The following is a 14,720-nucleotide window of genomic DNA, read 5'->3' as shown; positions in this document are numbered from 1 at the left end:
TCTCTGTAGCCATCCTATTGGTGAATTGATGTCTAGTGTGCTTCATCTTAATGAATTTTAACAGAGCTTAGGTAAGTAATGAGGAAATACAGTTTTATTGATCTGAAATAGTCATGGCCTGAAAAGTGTTATATGATTCTCATTCTTTACTGCCGTCCACTTCTGCTTCTGCCCCTCCCAGACCCTGAACCCCCTGTCAGAACTGGGGGTACCATGCAAAGAGAGAGCACCTGTGCTGTGCAAGTAGGGTGTTGCTGCTGCTTCCCATAGAGTGCGTGTTGGTGTTCGGGGCAGAGGAATCAACAGATGGGCAGGCAGATCACCTAGAAACCATCCCAGTCAGGGCAGGTTTCAGGCCTCAGTTGAGCGTTCATGAATTTCAAGGGCACTATTGACGCGGCAGGGCAATCAGAGGCCTTTTGTAGACAAGCGTGTTGCATAAGAGCCCACAGGAGCAGAACAATGATTTGGGGGCTAACATTGCTGCAGAGATGGAAGGCAGAATCCCAGCAGCAGTCGGGTGAAACCCACCTGGGAAGACTGTCAGGAAGGCTTGTGTTTTCTAGCACTTAGCTTTTCTTTAATGCCATCTGCTCCAAAATAAGAGAAAGGGAAGGTTTTGTTCAGACTTAGGCAGAATGCTTCCACAATAATTGCTTCCAGAGCTCTTTAGATTTCATTTTTTCTAAAGCTAATTTCTTTCTTGTTCCAAAATTCAGGGATTGCATCAGGCAGTCAATGGCCTGGGATGGTATTACCACAAATTCAAGAAAAATTATGCCAAAGCAGCAAAGTACTGGTTAAAAGCAGAAGAAATGGGGAACCCAGATGCATCATACAATCTTGGAGTCCTGCATTTGGATGGCATCTTCCCTGGAGTTCCTGGAAGGAATCAAGTGAGTAGGACTTGAGACCCACTCTGCAACTGGTCAGTCCCTTGATCATGAAGCGATTGTTGAAGGTACACTGTGTACCCCAGACACAACCCCAGACACAGTCCCTGTCCTCGAGGAGCTCAGAGGGTCTCTTAGGAAAACAAGATAGTGAAGAGGAAAGGGCGGCATCTAGCCAAGTGCCAAGTGTGTGGCAAATGGCATGACCCAAAGCTCTGGAGCTGGGAAACAGTGAAGGCCAAAGCAGCCAGGAAGGCTTCATGGAGGAGGGAGGCTTGAGCTAGAGGGAACAGTGGGAGATGACACAGGACAGGAATAATCATGAGATGGAGCAGAGACTGATCTTGCTAGAAGCAAAGAGAACTAAGTCCAGATAGGATTGCCTGGTATGAAACCAGTTTTAATAATAATGAAAACACAATGGCAATCTTTAGTGTTGATTCAGCATTTCCTCTGTGCCAAGCACCATGCAAAACACGCTACCATGTGCCCTCTTATGTAATCCTAATTCTCCTCTGAAATAGCTATTAATACTCTGGTTATGCCCATTTTTCAGACAAGTGACTGAGGTTCTGCGAGGTTAAGTAACATAGGGTCACACACTTAGTGGAGTAAGGACCTGGCCTAGTGCACAGTGGAAGCCCACCCTATTAGTAATAATATTGATGTTGGTAATAATAACCTGAGCTACATTACTTTTTTTTTTTTTCTGAGACAGAGTCTCACTCTGTCACCCAGGCTGGAGTGCAGTGGCACAATCTCAGCTCACTACAGCCTCCACCTCCTGGGTTCAAACGATTCTCATGCCTCAGCCTCCGGAGTAGCTGGGATTACAGGCATGCACCACCATGCCTGGTTAATTTTTGTATTTTTAGTAGAGATGAAGTTTTGCCATGTTGTCCAGGCTGGTCTTGAACTCCTGGCCTCAAGTGATCCGCCCACCTCGGCCACCCAAAGTGCTGGGATTCCAGGTGTGAGCCACTGTGCCTGGTCCTGAGCTCTGCTACATTTAACAAAATGTGGTGAACACCCACCCAGTGCCAGGCACCCTTCTGAACACCGAGGACATAGTAGCAGGCAAAACAGTCCCTGCTCTTATGAAGCTTTCATTCCACCAGATGGAAAAACAATAAACAAATAAATATATGATAGGAGGGGAGGTGAAGATCAGTGCTATGCAGAGAACTAAAACAAGTTCAGGAGGACTGAGAGTGGTGGTTCACACCTGTAATCCCATCACTTTGGGAGGCTGAGGCAGGCAGATCACTTGAGCTCAGGAGTTCAAGACCAGCCTGGCCAACATTTTAAAACTCCATCTCTAAAAATACAAACCCTCATCACTAAAAATACAGAAATTAGCCAGGTGTGGTGGTGCATGCTTATAATCTCAGGCACTCGAGAGGCTGAGGCAGGAGAATTACTGGAACCCCAGAGGCAGAGGTTGTAGTTAGCTAAGATTGCGCCACTGTACTCCAGCCTGAGCGACAGAGCAAGACTCCATCTCAAAAATATATGTATATAAAATATATATATTATGTATATATATTTTATTTGTATGTATATTTTATATATATATTTTATTTATATATAGCTTATGTATATAATCTTTTATTTATATATTATTTATATATTTTATATACATGTAGGATGAAGGGATGGAGATTGGGAAATGCTATTTTATAAGGGAAACCAGGGAACCAGGGAAGGCCTCTCTCATAAGGTGATATTGTATAGACTCCTAAAGGAATCTTACAGATATCTGGGAGAACATTCCAGAAGGAAGGAGCAGGCAGTGCAAAGGCCCTGAGAAGGAAGCAGGCTCGGTGTGCTAGAGGAGCAGCAGGGAGGCTAGGAGAGTGGAGTGGAAAGCAGAAGAGAGGGAGAGGGTGGGAGATAGGACCAGGGAGGAAGCCGACCAGTGTGTGAGACTCAGTTTCTGCTCTGAGCGAAATGGGAAACCACTGGGCAATGTTCAATGGGGCAATGATGGGCTGTATTTTAAAAGGTTCCTCCTGGATCCTGCCTACTGGAGATATGGACAGGAGCAGGGGGTTCATTCATTGGACCCAAGTGAGAGAGGGCAGTGTCAGTGGAGGGGCTGAAATTGGGTTCTACATGTATTTGGAAGGTTGAGGCAGCAGGATTTGCTGATGGATTGAATGTGGGGTGTGAGAGGTGGAGAAGAGTCAGGGATGACTCCAAGGTGTTTGGCATTTGTTGCATTGGAAGAATGGAAGTGGCATTTATTGGGAGGAACAGGATTGTGGCAGCAGCAGATTTGGGGGTAGGAGGAGAAGAATTGGAAGATTATTCTTTTTGAAGCACTGTGCTAAACCTTGAGAATGTGTTATCTCATTTAATCCTTGCAACAACCCTTCACTCTAGGTGCTATCTGAAGGCACATTTTTTAGTGGAAGGAAATTAGGTTTGGAGAGATTAACCAACATGCCCAAGTCCACACAGCTAGTAAGGAGCAGAGTTGGGATTTGAACCAAGCCTGCTTAACTTCAACGCCCATGCTTTCAAAAAACAATAGCCAACTGCCTCAGAAAAGTAAGAGTAATCAGTGGAAATATACCCATCTAGATGTTTGTCTTATTTTTTCCCTCTACCTGTCTCTGATGACATAAGAGGCTGTATATTTTTATGCATAGCAAATGTATGCTAACCCTCCCAAGACATCTCTGAGTGAAGATTTCTTATTGTCACATTCTAATTCTCACCTTCCTACTGGAAATGCAGTTTTTGCACATGAGTTTGAAGGAAGGTATTAAGCAGGGTTAGGAAAGCAAACGCCTGGATTTTCACCTGGTGTGACTTCTGATATAGTCTTCTATCTATCCTTCAGGGGGTTATGTGAGGATCAAATGAGATGGCAATGGTATTCATAATTACATGTTGTCTTATTTATTGGGTAAACTTAATCAACAGAATAGATGAGGCAAGGTCATACATCTCAGAGGCTGGCTTCTGTGATTGGCTGTCTTCCTGGAATTGTTGCTTGCCCTGGTTTTAAAGCTATCAGAAGTTATAAGCCTGTAATCATATTAGGCTTAAAGCATCTCACCACCTTGTCTCTGGTGAAACCAGCCCTGCTAGGATGACTCGATGTTTGTTCATCTCTCATTACAGACTTTAGCTGGTGAATATTTCCATAAGGCTGCGCAAGGTGGACACATGGAAGGGACCTTGTGGTGTTCTCTCTACTATATCACAGGCAACCTGGAGACATTCCCTAGAGATCCTGAGAAAGCTGTTGTGTAAGACTCTGTCAAACATTGCATTTGAAGGGAAAGCCATATCCTATATTCACTGTGCCTGAGCATTTCTTAAGTTGTTTTTTATTTTTACCAGTTATACATGCACGTAGTTTTAAAAGCCATGTAATTTGACAAGACAAAATTAAAAATTTTAATTAAAAATTTAAAAATAATTTAAGAAAGGCTAAACAAGAAATCCTTGCCTACCCCACTTCATCCCACCCCCAGACTCTATTTTCTGCTCCCTAGAATGAATCACTTTCAATCTTTTTTGAAAGATTTATTTTATTTTATTTATTTTTTATTTGTCTCTATTTCTAAATAACATGCTTATACCACTATTTCTTGGTATTTTCATCCGGGGCATTGTCTAATGATGTCCCACTGTGAAGGATAAAGATGTAGTTTTCTTTGACTCTGCCACCTCCCACTACTCAGCTCATTCATACTTCCTGCCATCTTTCATCTTCCCAATAAGTATATCATTTTGGTTACATTAGTATCAGGGTTTTCATTATTATGACCATGTAAATGCTATTTCTAACTGAGCCATGTAGTATACTCTGATTACTTTTCCTTTCTTGCACAACTTTTTCTTTTCTATGGATTGCTACTTATTTTTTATTGTTTATTTGCTAAGCTTTCTGTATACTTATCATTTTCTATGTATTTGATCTCCAAATTCTCCTCCAGGTGCCTGAATTTCCTCTCGGTATGTCCAGATCTATCTAAATATTATATTAATTTAACCTTCTTGGTGACATCCATCCTGGAGTCTTTGTTCAGGACAATGCTGTCATGCTGAGATTAACTGTCATCATTATGGGTATTTACTTTCCCTCCATCTGTGTCTTTTTTGGTTCTCTTGTCAGACCCCTTTCTTTCTCTTTCTTGGTCTGCACTTAAATTTTGGTAGAGCACATCCTATAGTAGGTTCCTGAGGTATGGTGAATGGGAGGCACATTTTTGAGGTCTTGCATATCTGAAAATGTTTTACAGGAGTTGTCAAACCGTGACCCATAGATGAAATGTAGCTTGGTACCTGTTTTGTATGGCTCCAAGAGCTAAGAATGCTTTTTACATTCTTGAAGAGTTATAAAACAAATAAAGAAGGATATGCAACAGAGACTATATGTGGCCCACAAAGCTTAAGATATTTACTGTCTTGCTCTTTCCAGAAAAAGTTTGTCCACCCCAGTTTTAGGCCACCCTCACACTGATACCCTGGCTCTCCAAAAGATTGTTCTTCATAACACATTTTGGTTCAAATTCAACCTGACCTGACCTTGGTGATAAACTTGACTTACACTGACTTGAAGTTTTTTATCATTGTTATTTAGTTTATTTGGCATGAATATTCATGTTTTGTGGATTTTCTGTTATCCTCTTGTTAATGATTTCTAGCTTAACTTCACTGTGATCAGAGAATATATTCTGAATGACTCCAATCCTTTGAAATTTGTCAAAGTGTGCTTTATGATTAGTATATGGTCAATTTTGGTATATGTTTTATGGCTTTTTGAAAAGAGTGTACTTTCTGAACTTGTTGGATACAACATCTACATATACATCAGTTACATCAAGTTTGTTAATTATATTATTCAGAGCCTCCCCGTCCTTTCTGATGTTTCTTTTTCTGCTTGTTAGTTCAGTTACTGAAAGAAGTATGTTAAAATCTCCAACTATATTTGTGGACTTATCTACCTCTCCTTTTAGTTCTGTCAATTTTGCATTATATATCTTGAATGTATGTTATTGGATCACATAGATTTAGAATTGTTTTGTCTTTGTAGTTGATCCCTTTGTCATTTTACAATGTCCTCTTTATCTCTGTTGATGGTTCTTGCCTTAAAGTCTATTTTTTCTGATGATCATATAGTTATACCTGATTTTAATGTTAGAGTTTGTATGATTTATCTTTTTCAATTTTTTCTTTCAAATTTTCTTCATTCTTAAATGTCAATGCATGTCTCTTGTAAGCAGCATATAATTGGGTATTTGTATGTTTTAATTTTTAAAATTTTGTATTTTAAATTTTTTTGTATTTTTAAATTTTCATTTTTAATTGGTGTATTTTGTCCATTTACATTTAATGTAATTATGGATATGTTTGGTTTTAAATATACCATTTTCCTGTTTATTTTCTATTTGTCACATCTGTGGGGGGTTTTTTGTGCCTTTTTTTAATCTCTTTTCTTTCTTACCCTTCCTTTGTATTAATCAAGTATTTTAAAAAATTATTCTGTTTCCCCTTTTATTAGCTTTTTAGTTATGCATTCTTAAACTATTATTTTAGTAGTTATAAATCTAAAGATTATAACAGACTAGGTCATTACTAATAAACCCCTAATAAATTAGGGAACAAAGCAAAATAGGGAAAGCTAATAATAAGTCAGTAAACATGACTTAATAGACTACTAGAACTCTTGGTAGAGATTATGTTTTTTCATATTGGTGGATATATTTCATTATGTGTCTTACATGTCTTTGTTTCCATAAAAGACAACTCCTAATCGTTCATAAGAAAGGGCACTAAATGAAAAGCTCTCAGAATGCATTTTCTTTACCTTCTTAACATTCGGTTCTGGTTTGTTGCTCTATAAAAATTCTAACTAGCAAAATATTCCCCAAGTGGGATTTATTGAGAGCATATGAAGAAAAACATTTTATTAAATTTGCCACGGTTTGTGTATTTTCTCTTCCCTTTTTTTTTTCAGATGGGCAAAACATGTAGCTGAGAAAAATGGCTACTTGGGCCATGTCATCCGCAAAGGCCTCAATGCCTACCTGGAAGGTTCATGGTAAGCTTGGGATCCACGTTAGAGCAAAGTTTTTTCCCTGTCTGTCAGTATAGTCTTATGAAATGGAGTCTTAAAATGCAACTGAGAAAGCAATTTGCAGAGAAATCACAGCTCCCAGTAACGATATTCAGAGTATCATGGACTGATTGGCTGTTGATTGGAAAACATAGCATTTCCATGTTTAATTATACACAAAAATTTGTTCTCTAGGGGAATTGTTCACACTCATCAAGTTGAGAAAGATATACAAATACATTGATTTCTCTTTCCTTTAAGCTTGCCCCTTTTGGTTTTAGAGTCTGGAGACAGGATAGGGGTTCTTAGGTGAGACTCTCTGCTTTTTATTTCCAGGCCACAGAAAGTCCAGAATTTCTACCTTGTTCCTAGCGAAAAGAGAGATCAGTGTTTAAAGTTCAGGCCACCTCTTCCATAGTTGTTTTACTGCATCTGCCATGACTAGGAGCCTGGGATTGTTGGAAGTCCAGTATCCAATGGCACAAACAAACAGATGCCCTCCTTCCTAACCTTCTGGTAGAGTTAGCAAATCTCCTCTTGTTCTTTATGGGATGAAACGTGGTGTATGAGGACCCACAAATGTTCCCTGTTTGCTGTTACTCATAGATTTTACAAATAAGGGACCCCTCTCCTAACTTGACCAGTCTTCTTTCTTTTATTTTTTTCTGTCAGTTCTAGCATTCCATCGTTGTTTTAACTTGGGTCACATTTTCTTGGCTGGTTTATTGCCTAAATGATGTGGATATTTCCGTAATAACTAAAAAAAGGTCCTCAGTCCACTGCCTCAAAGACATTAGATGAGACTCAGCATTGATCATACTCTGATTTGAACCTTAATTAAAAATTAAAGTGTAAGTTCAAAAGAATGACATTTTCCCTTTTAGTCCACGGCTGCACACGCAACCAACAGATAGCATCTCAATGAGTAAGAATCTTAAATTAGAAAATGTAGGAGAAATGAGGCCAATGAAGAAAGCACCAAATGCAAATTTTTATTATCACCATCCTGTGAAAGTTTATTACCTGTGCCCTCACTTTGCACAATCAAAAAGAGATTTTTTTCAGAAAGTTACTGTTTCCCCATCGTAAATGTACCTTACAATTTTTGTGATGCTTTATCTTGTTTCTCAAGTGAACTTCAGTTCATAAAACTCCCAAATTTGACTTTAATTCATTCTCTGCTTCTCGCTTTCCCAACCTCCCACCCTCTGCTCCCTACAAACTTCTTAGGATGAACTAAACATTCAGATATCAGAGTGTTTATTTTTTGGGGTTTTCCCAAAGGAAGAGCACTCCAGTGAACACTCCTCCCCAACCCACCCCTGCCCCCATGATGTCTGACACTGTTTTTCTCATAGAGTCTTTGTTAGTTCTTTAGCTTTCTTGACTACTTTTGTTGTTTTGAAGCTTTTTTGAGACGAAGTCTCACTCTGTCACCCAGACTGGGGTGCAGTGGCATGATCTTGGCTCACTGCAGCCTCCGCCTCCCAGGTTCAAGCAATTCTCCTGCCTCAGTCTCCTGAGTAGCTGGGATTACAGGTGCTCACCACCATGCCCAGATAATTTTTGTATTTCAAAAGAGGGTTTCTTCATGTCGGCCAGGCTAGTCTTGAACTCCTGACCTCAGGTGATTCACCCACCTTGGCCTCCCAAAGTGTTGGGATTACAGGCATGAGCCACCGCGCCTGGGCCCTACTTTTGCATTTAATATCACAAAGCACTTTAGCATATTTTAAAAGCTGCTGTGAAGGCCTAGATGAATTAAGATTTCTGTGGCTTGCTCTCTTTCTTAGAATACTCAGTGTCATCATGGTTTTCTGTTTGGTTGGTTGGTTGGTTGGTTGATTGGGGGAAGGAGAAAGGAGACCTCAAGTGTGTCCTGCACCCTTTGTGAGTTTGGATTCAGTTCCACAGATTTTACTGAGTACACTTAAATGCAAGTTGCCTGGCCACAAGCTTCGGGAGCTGCCTCAAGTAGGGCTTAGGGAAATTTGCTGCCTCATCTCTTCTGCAGGCAGGTTCTCATGTGGACCATATTCTGTCTGATCTCTGAGCCCTTGCGCTGGCTTTTTCCTTTGCCCAGGAATCCTACCTAACTCCTTATTTCCTTTTGTTCTTCCATGGATCATGATTGCTTTTTACATGTCGATTGCCTGATAACTTCTATCCCAGTTCCCTGCACACTGGGGTGCCCGGAAAGTGTTCGGAAACTACTGATTGAATGAACTAAGGTGAATAGAGGGAACAATTATAGCTCAAGGGCCATGAGCAGTATGTAAAGATCACTGGGGATACTAAGGAGGAAAAGATGCCTGGTTTGGGAAGCTTGGGACAGCCTTCATGATAGAAGTAATGGATGATGTGGTCTTGAAGGATGGGTGGAATTTCCACTTCGCCAGGCAGGGAACAGCATTTATGGTGTAGGGAGTTGCAAGAACAAAAGCAAAGAGATAGGAAAATTCTAAGTGAGTCCACAAAATATTATGCCATGTGGGTAAAACTTGAGAGGGATATATAATGAAACCAAAGAGGTGCTACTTCATGGGATTTTGAATGGCAGATTATGCATTTGTGAAGCAATGGGGAGCCATCAATAGTTTTGTATTTAATTTATGAACCAGTGGGGAGCCATTGATCATTTTGGAGAGCACAGTGACATGACAGAGCCTGTTTCTAAGATGCTTAATCAAACAGCTGTGTATGGTGAATAGAAGGGAGAGCCTGAAAGGAGAGTTAGTTCAAAAGGAGCCGAGCATTTGAACGGAAGATGTGGCATGAGTCGGTAGGGTGGCTTTTCTCTTCTTTTATCATGTAATCATTGATACGAATGAAGTATATATGATACATACATAACCTCAAAAGCATGACAATAAAATGAACAGCCATAAAGCTACCACTCTACTTAAAAAAATAAACATGGCCAGTGCTGGTGAAGCCCCTGCTGTCCCTCCCAGATTAAATCCCATCCTACCCCCAGTACCCAGAAGTAACCATCATCCTAGCTTCTTGTGGATCTGCCCCTTGCCCACTTTATATTTTTGCTATATATGGATATATTCCTAAGAAATGGATTTAGTTTGGTTTATTTCTGACCTTTATATGATTATAATTATTTTATATAACATATAATTCTTCAACTGCTTTTTTTTTTACTTAACATGATGCTCCTAAGATTCACACATCTTGCTGGGCGTGGTGGTGCACGCCTGTAATCCCAGCACTTTGGGAGGCCAAGGTGGGTGGATCATTTGAGGTCAGGAGTTTGAGACCAGCCTGACCAACATGGTGAAACCCCATCTCGACTAAAATACAAAAATTTGCTGGGTGTGATGGTATGCACCTGTAATCTCAGCTACTCGGGAGGCTGAGGCGGGAGAATTGCTTGAACCCAGGAGGTGGAGGTTGCAGTGAGCTGAGATTGAGCCACTGCATTCCAGCCTGGGCAATACAGCAAGACTCCCTCTCAAAAAAATAAATAAATAAATAGATAAAAATAAGATTCACACATTTTGATGCATGTACCTGTAGATCATTCATATTCACTGCTGTAATAGATCACAATTTATTTCCCAATTCTCTTATTAATGAATATTTGGGTTCTCTTTTCTTTTTTTTCTTTTCCTTCCTTTCTTTTTTTCCCTTCTTTTTTTCTTTTCTTTTTTCTTTCTTTTCCTTTCCTTTTCCCTTCTGCCTTGCCTTGCCTTTTCTTTCCTTTGTTTTTTAAGATCAATGCGGCCTTTTCTTTCCTTTGTTTTTTAAGATCAATGTGGCCGTGAGCATTTTTTGTGTATCTCCTAGGGCACATAGAAAGAGTCACTCTAGAATGTAAACTTAGGAGTGGGGACTGTAGGTCATAGGAGAACATGTTCAACTTACAAGACAATGTCAATTGTTTTCCTAAGTAGTTTTACCAATTTACTCTCTTGCCCACCACATACAAATTTCTATTTCTCCATATCTTTGCTAATCTTGATACAGAAGCTAATTATTTTTAAAGGTATGTCTCAGCCTGGATTTGAAACCTCTTAGTATCAACAGGAAGAAACGTTTTGTATCTATTACAATGGGGAAATCTTTTTCAAAATATATTTGGGACAAAGGGCTTCCATCCATTCCTGCTCTCCAAGCTTTCAAGCCCACCCCAGGGGTTAAATAGGAAATATATGTTTGTTGGCCTCCTCACAGTCCAACGTGACATTTTTTTGGTACCATCTATTCTGCTGTAATAGAACTAAATCATCCATCAATGTCCCAGTCCCTCCCCTTTTTTCATTTTTGTGTGAGTGAATTTATTCTAGAAGTTATTTTCAAATTACATGTGTCAGTTTGATGAGCTTGTGCTTTTCTATGTTGTTCCAAGATTTATATGAGATAGTTTAAAAGAGGAGCATGACTAAGAAAAGGGCTTTTTGCTGTATCAGCGTAATACAGAAGATAATGTTGTCATGCCTGAGGCTGTCCTCGGACACTCGAAGAAGTTAGCCAAGGAAAGACCAGCTGTCATGTTTCATTCCTCTCTGCCTTACCCCTAGATGTGTTTTATCTATTTTATCTGCAAGCTCTGTGTTTTATTGTCCTTTGTCTTAAGTATACCAAAAACACTTAACCCAGGAGGTTAGCCAGATTATAGTGGGCTTGAGGCAAGGCAAGTAAGCATACATAGCTCCAGGTGAAAGAAATTCACCTTTTTGCAATAGAGCTGGGGTCCTGAATTCCACTGAGACCCCAGGAATTTTTTTTTTCATCCTTATAGTCTGAGCTGCTTCAGGCATTGGCAGAAAACAGCACATGCAAAATAATATAATTGTGGAGAAACTGCTCGGGGGTACTCAAATTTATAATTCACAGCAAGCAGCCAAGGGATTGATTATTAAGATGTATCACTATAAAAGTTCTAGAAATGCATTTGCTGGGTCTGAAAGGAGGATAGCAAATGTGTCCTTAAATTCTTTCTTTTCTCTCAATCCCTTCCTCTCTGCACCCATTCCCCTCTCCCTGTCAAAATGACTGTCTAAGGGACAATTTTACTTGAGTGCATTGGAAATAAAGCTTGAAGCGCTGGTTGACTTTCTAAAGCTTGAGGAAATTCAAGGAAGGACAATAGTTTTGCAACTTGTCTTTGGGTTTCCTGCAATTAAAAAATGCTGAGTAAATGTTTGTTCTATGAATGTAAGTGTAGGAATATCTGGAATTAATACTTTCAGATAGGGTCTGTTGAAACACAAGTAGGAGCAAAGTGCTGGAAGGCTAAATGTGGTCAGGGTTTCTGCAGAGGCATTGTCTCAGAAGTTTTAATAAGCTGTTGAAGCACAGTTAAGCAAGAGCAAAGTGCTGGAAAGCTAAATGTGGACAGGGTTTCTGCAGAGGCATTGTCTCAGAAGTTTTAATAAGCTGAAGAAATCTGGTCTTGAGTGGCCAGCCCCCACCTAGAGCTCACTGCTCAGTAGATGTGAACATGGATGGTGGTGGTACAGGCACTGGGTGATTGATTGTGCAAGATGAAAGATAGAGGTGGATTTCTTTTTTTCTTTTTTTTTTTTTCTTTTTTGAGACAGAGTCTCCCTCTGTTTCCCAGGCTGGAGTACAGTGGTGCAATCTCAGCTCACTGCAACCTCCGCCTCCTGGGTTCAAGTGATTCTCCTGCCTCAGCCTCCCAAGTAGCTGGAATTACAGGCACCCACCACCAAGTCCAGCTAATTTTTGTATTTTTAGTAGAGACAGGGTTTCACAATGTTGGCCAGGCTGGTCTTGAACTCCTGACCTCAAGTGATCTACCTGCCTCGGCCTCCCAAAGTGCAAGGATTACAGGCATGAGCCACTGTGCTCGGCCCAGAGGTAGATTTCTGGTCAGTGCTTCTATGAATATCACATACCTTTTTAGACATCTCTTTCTGATGGATTTCAGTGTTTCCTCAATGGAAATGCTTGAGGATTCTATGACATTTCCTCCTGCTTTACACAATGATTGGACGTTAGAAGTCTATAAAACTTGTTCCTCCCTTCCTTCCCCACCACCAGATCACTTTAGACACAAGATATTATCTTTATAAAGCTTATCATTGTGAATGTTCTTGCAGAGAGTATCAGTCTCCATTTCCCCCACCCATTCTGACAACCAGCCTATTGGTTTCTGCTGTTAAGAAAAAATTCTTTTTTTTTTTAGAGACAGAGTCTGGCTCTATCACCCAGGCTGCAGGGCAGTGGCGCAATCTCGGCTCACTGCAACCTCCGCCTGTCTTGTTTGAGCGATTCTCCTGCTTCGGCCTCCCGAGTAGCTGGGATTACAGGCATGCACCACCATGCCGAGCTAATTTTTTTGTGTTTTAGTAGAGACAGGGTTTCTACTGTTGCCCAGGCTGGTCTTGAACTCCAGAGCTCAAGCGATCCTCCCGCTTCACCCTCCCAAAGTTCTGGGATTACAGGCATGAGCAACCCCACACCTGGCCAGAAAATACCTCATTTTGTTACATTTTAGTAAACACGAGCCACATCCCAGCCAGTTATGGTTAGGGGGCACTGGCCCAATATTTGACCTTGGTTTGCAGATCTACACTGTCTCCTTTCCTCATCAATCCCTGGTGGAAACTGAGACACCAGTGCAGGCCAGAGTGTCTCTGAAGAAACTTGAGAATTCTAAGACCTTAGGAAGAGGACCTTGTGTCAGAATGAGGGGGACTTTCTGCTGGGCCTCCCTTGCATGCCCTCTGTCTGGGGCCTTGGGTCTGCTCTGAGGATTCTTGTAGCCAAACATAGATTTTGCAGGCTATGTTAGCTAATCCCCAAGCATCCTTTGGGATGTTGTTGCAGCTGCACTTGGAGGCTTGTTATCTGGCTTGCCTCTGCAAGGGACACTGCTTAGCTGACTTTGTCCCTCTTTAGCCTGAGTCATGGCTAATTGGTCAGCTGCCTTAGGTATCTCAGAGCCTGCGAATTGGCTCACTCAGCAGCCACGTGGCCTGTGACCTGCAGCATGTCTGACTGAAGGTCTGACTATCCTAATTTGATCCCCAGCACCTCTCGGTCTCCAAGAGATTGCCTGCCAGAAGCTGCTTTTGGCAGTTTAGAAAAGATAATTTCAGAATCTGCTTCCCTTACTCCCCCTCACCCAACCTTTCCCCACCGTTTCCTAAACCAGTTCCTAGGTGGAGCTAAAATTAAGAAAGAGTTATTAATATCAACTCCTTAAAATGGAAAATAAGCTTTAAGAAACTACTTCTGGATAAAATAGAGTTTTACTCTTAAGCTAGGTAACGTATAAAAAATTGAGGAAATCCAGATAAGTAAAAAGAATAGAATAAAAATTACCTGCATTCTCACCACCCAGAAATAAGTATTGTTAGCATTTTGGTGATAATTTTTAGAGTTTTTTTTTTCTCTGCCTATTTGTATCTGCATGTGTATGTGTGTGCATGTGTGTGTTCAGTTATATTTTTTTTTGCAAAAATAGGATGCATTGTTTTATACTCTGCTTTTTTTTTCACTGAATGGAAATTTTTGCATAAATACTTTGCTATTTTTTTGAATACCCTTCCACACATCATTTTAATGGCCACGTCTGAAAGTGGCTGCACTATGGGTTAATTTCACTAGTCTCTGATTTTCAGACATTTGTTTCCAGTTTTTTGTTGCTGTTCATATAAACAGCTCTACCATGAACTCCGTGGTAACAGAATCTTTGCACGTATCTCTGATTGCTTCCTTAGTATAAACCCCCACAAGGGAGAACTGTAGGGCCACATGGTATGTGCGTT

At 40.6% G+C, this 14,720-nt stretch overlaps 1 protein-coding gene across 1 annotated transcript in view; it reads left to right on the top strand.

Annotated features, from left to right (window-relative positions):
* SEL1L3 (SEL1L family member 3) overlaps window positions 1-14,720 on the top strand; it is a 118,224-nt gene that overhangs the window by 82,261 nt on the left and 21,243 nt on the right. The window contains exons 15-17 of the mRNA XM_054553789.2: window positions 720-896; window positions 4,026-4,153; window positions 6,871-6,954. Of these exons, the coding sequence (XP_054409764.2) occupies window positions 720-896; window positions 4,026-4,153; window positions 6,871-6,954 (389 nt within the window). The remainder of the gene's footprint in view (window positions 1-719; window positions 897-4,025; window positions 4,154-6,870; window positions 6,955-14,720) is intronic.

The sequence above is a fragment of the Pongo abelii genome, chromosome 3 (assembly GCF_028885655.2).
Source record: "Pongo abelii isolate AG06213 chromosome 3, NHGRI_mPonAbe1-v2.0_pri, whole genome shotgun sequence".
Lineage (NCBI taxonomy): Eukaryota > Metazoa > Chordata > Mammalia > Primates > Hominidae > Pongo > Pongo abelii.
Note: the sequence above shows the minus strand (reverse complement) of the source record. Positions and strands in the feature narration are given on the sequence as shown.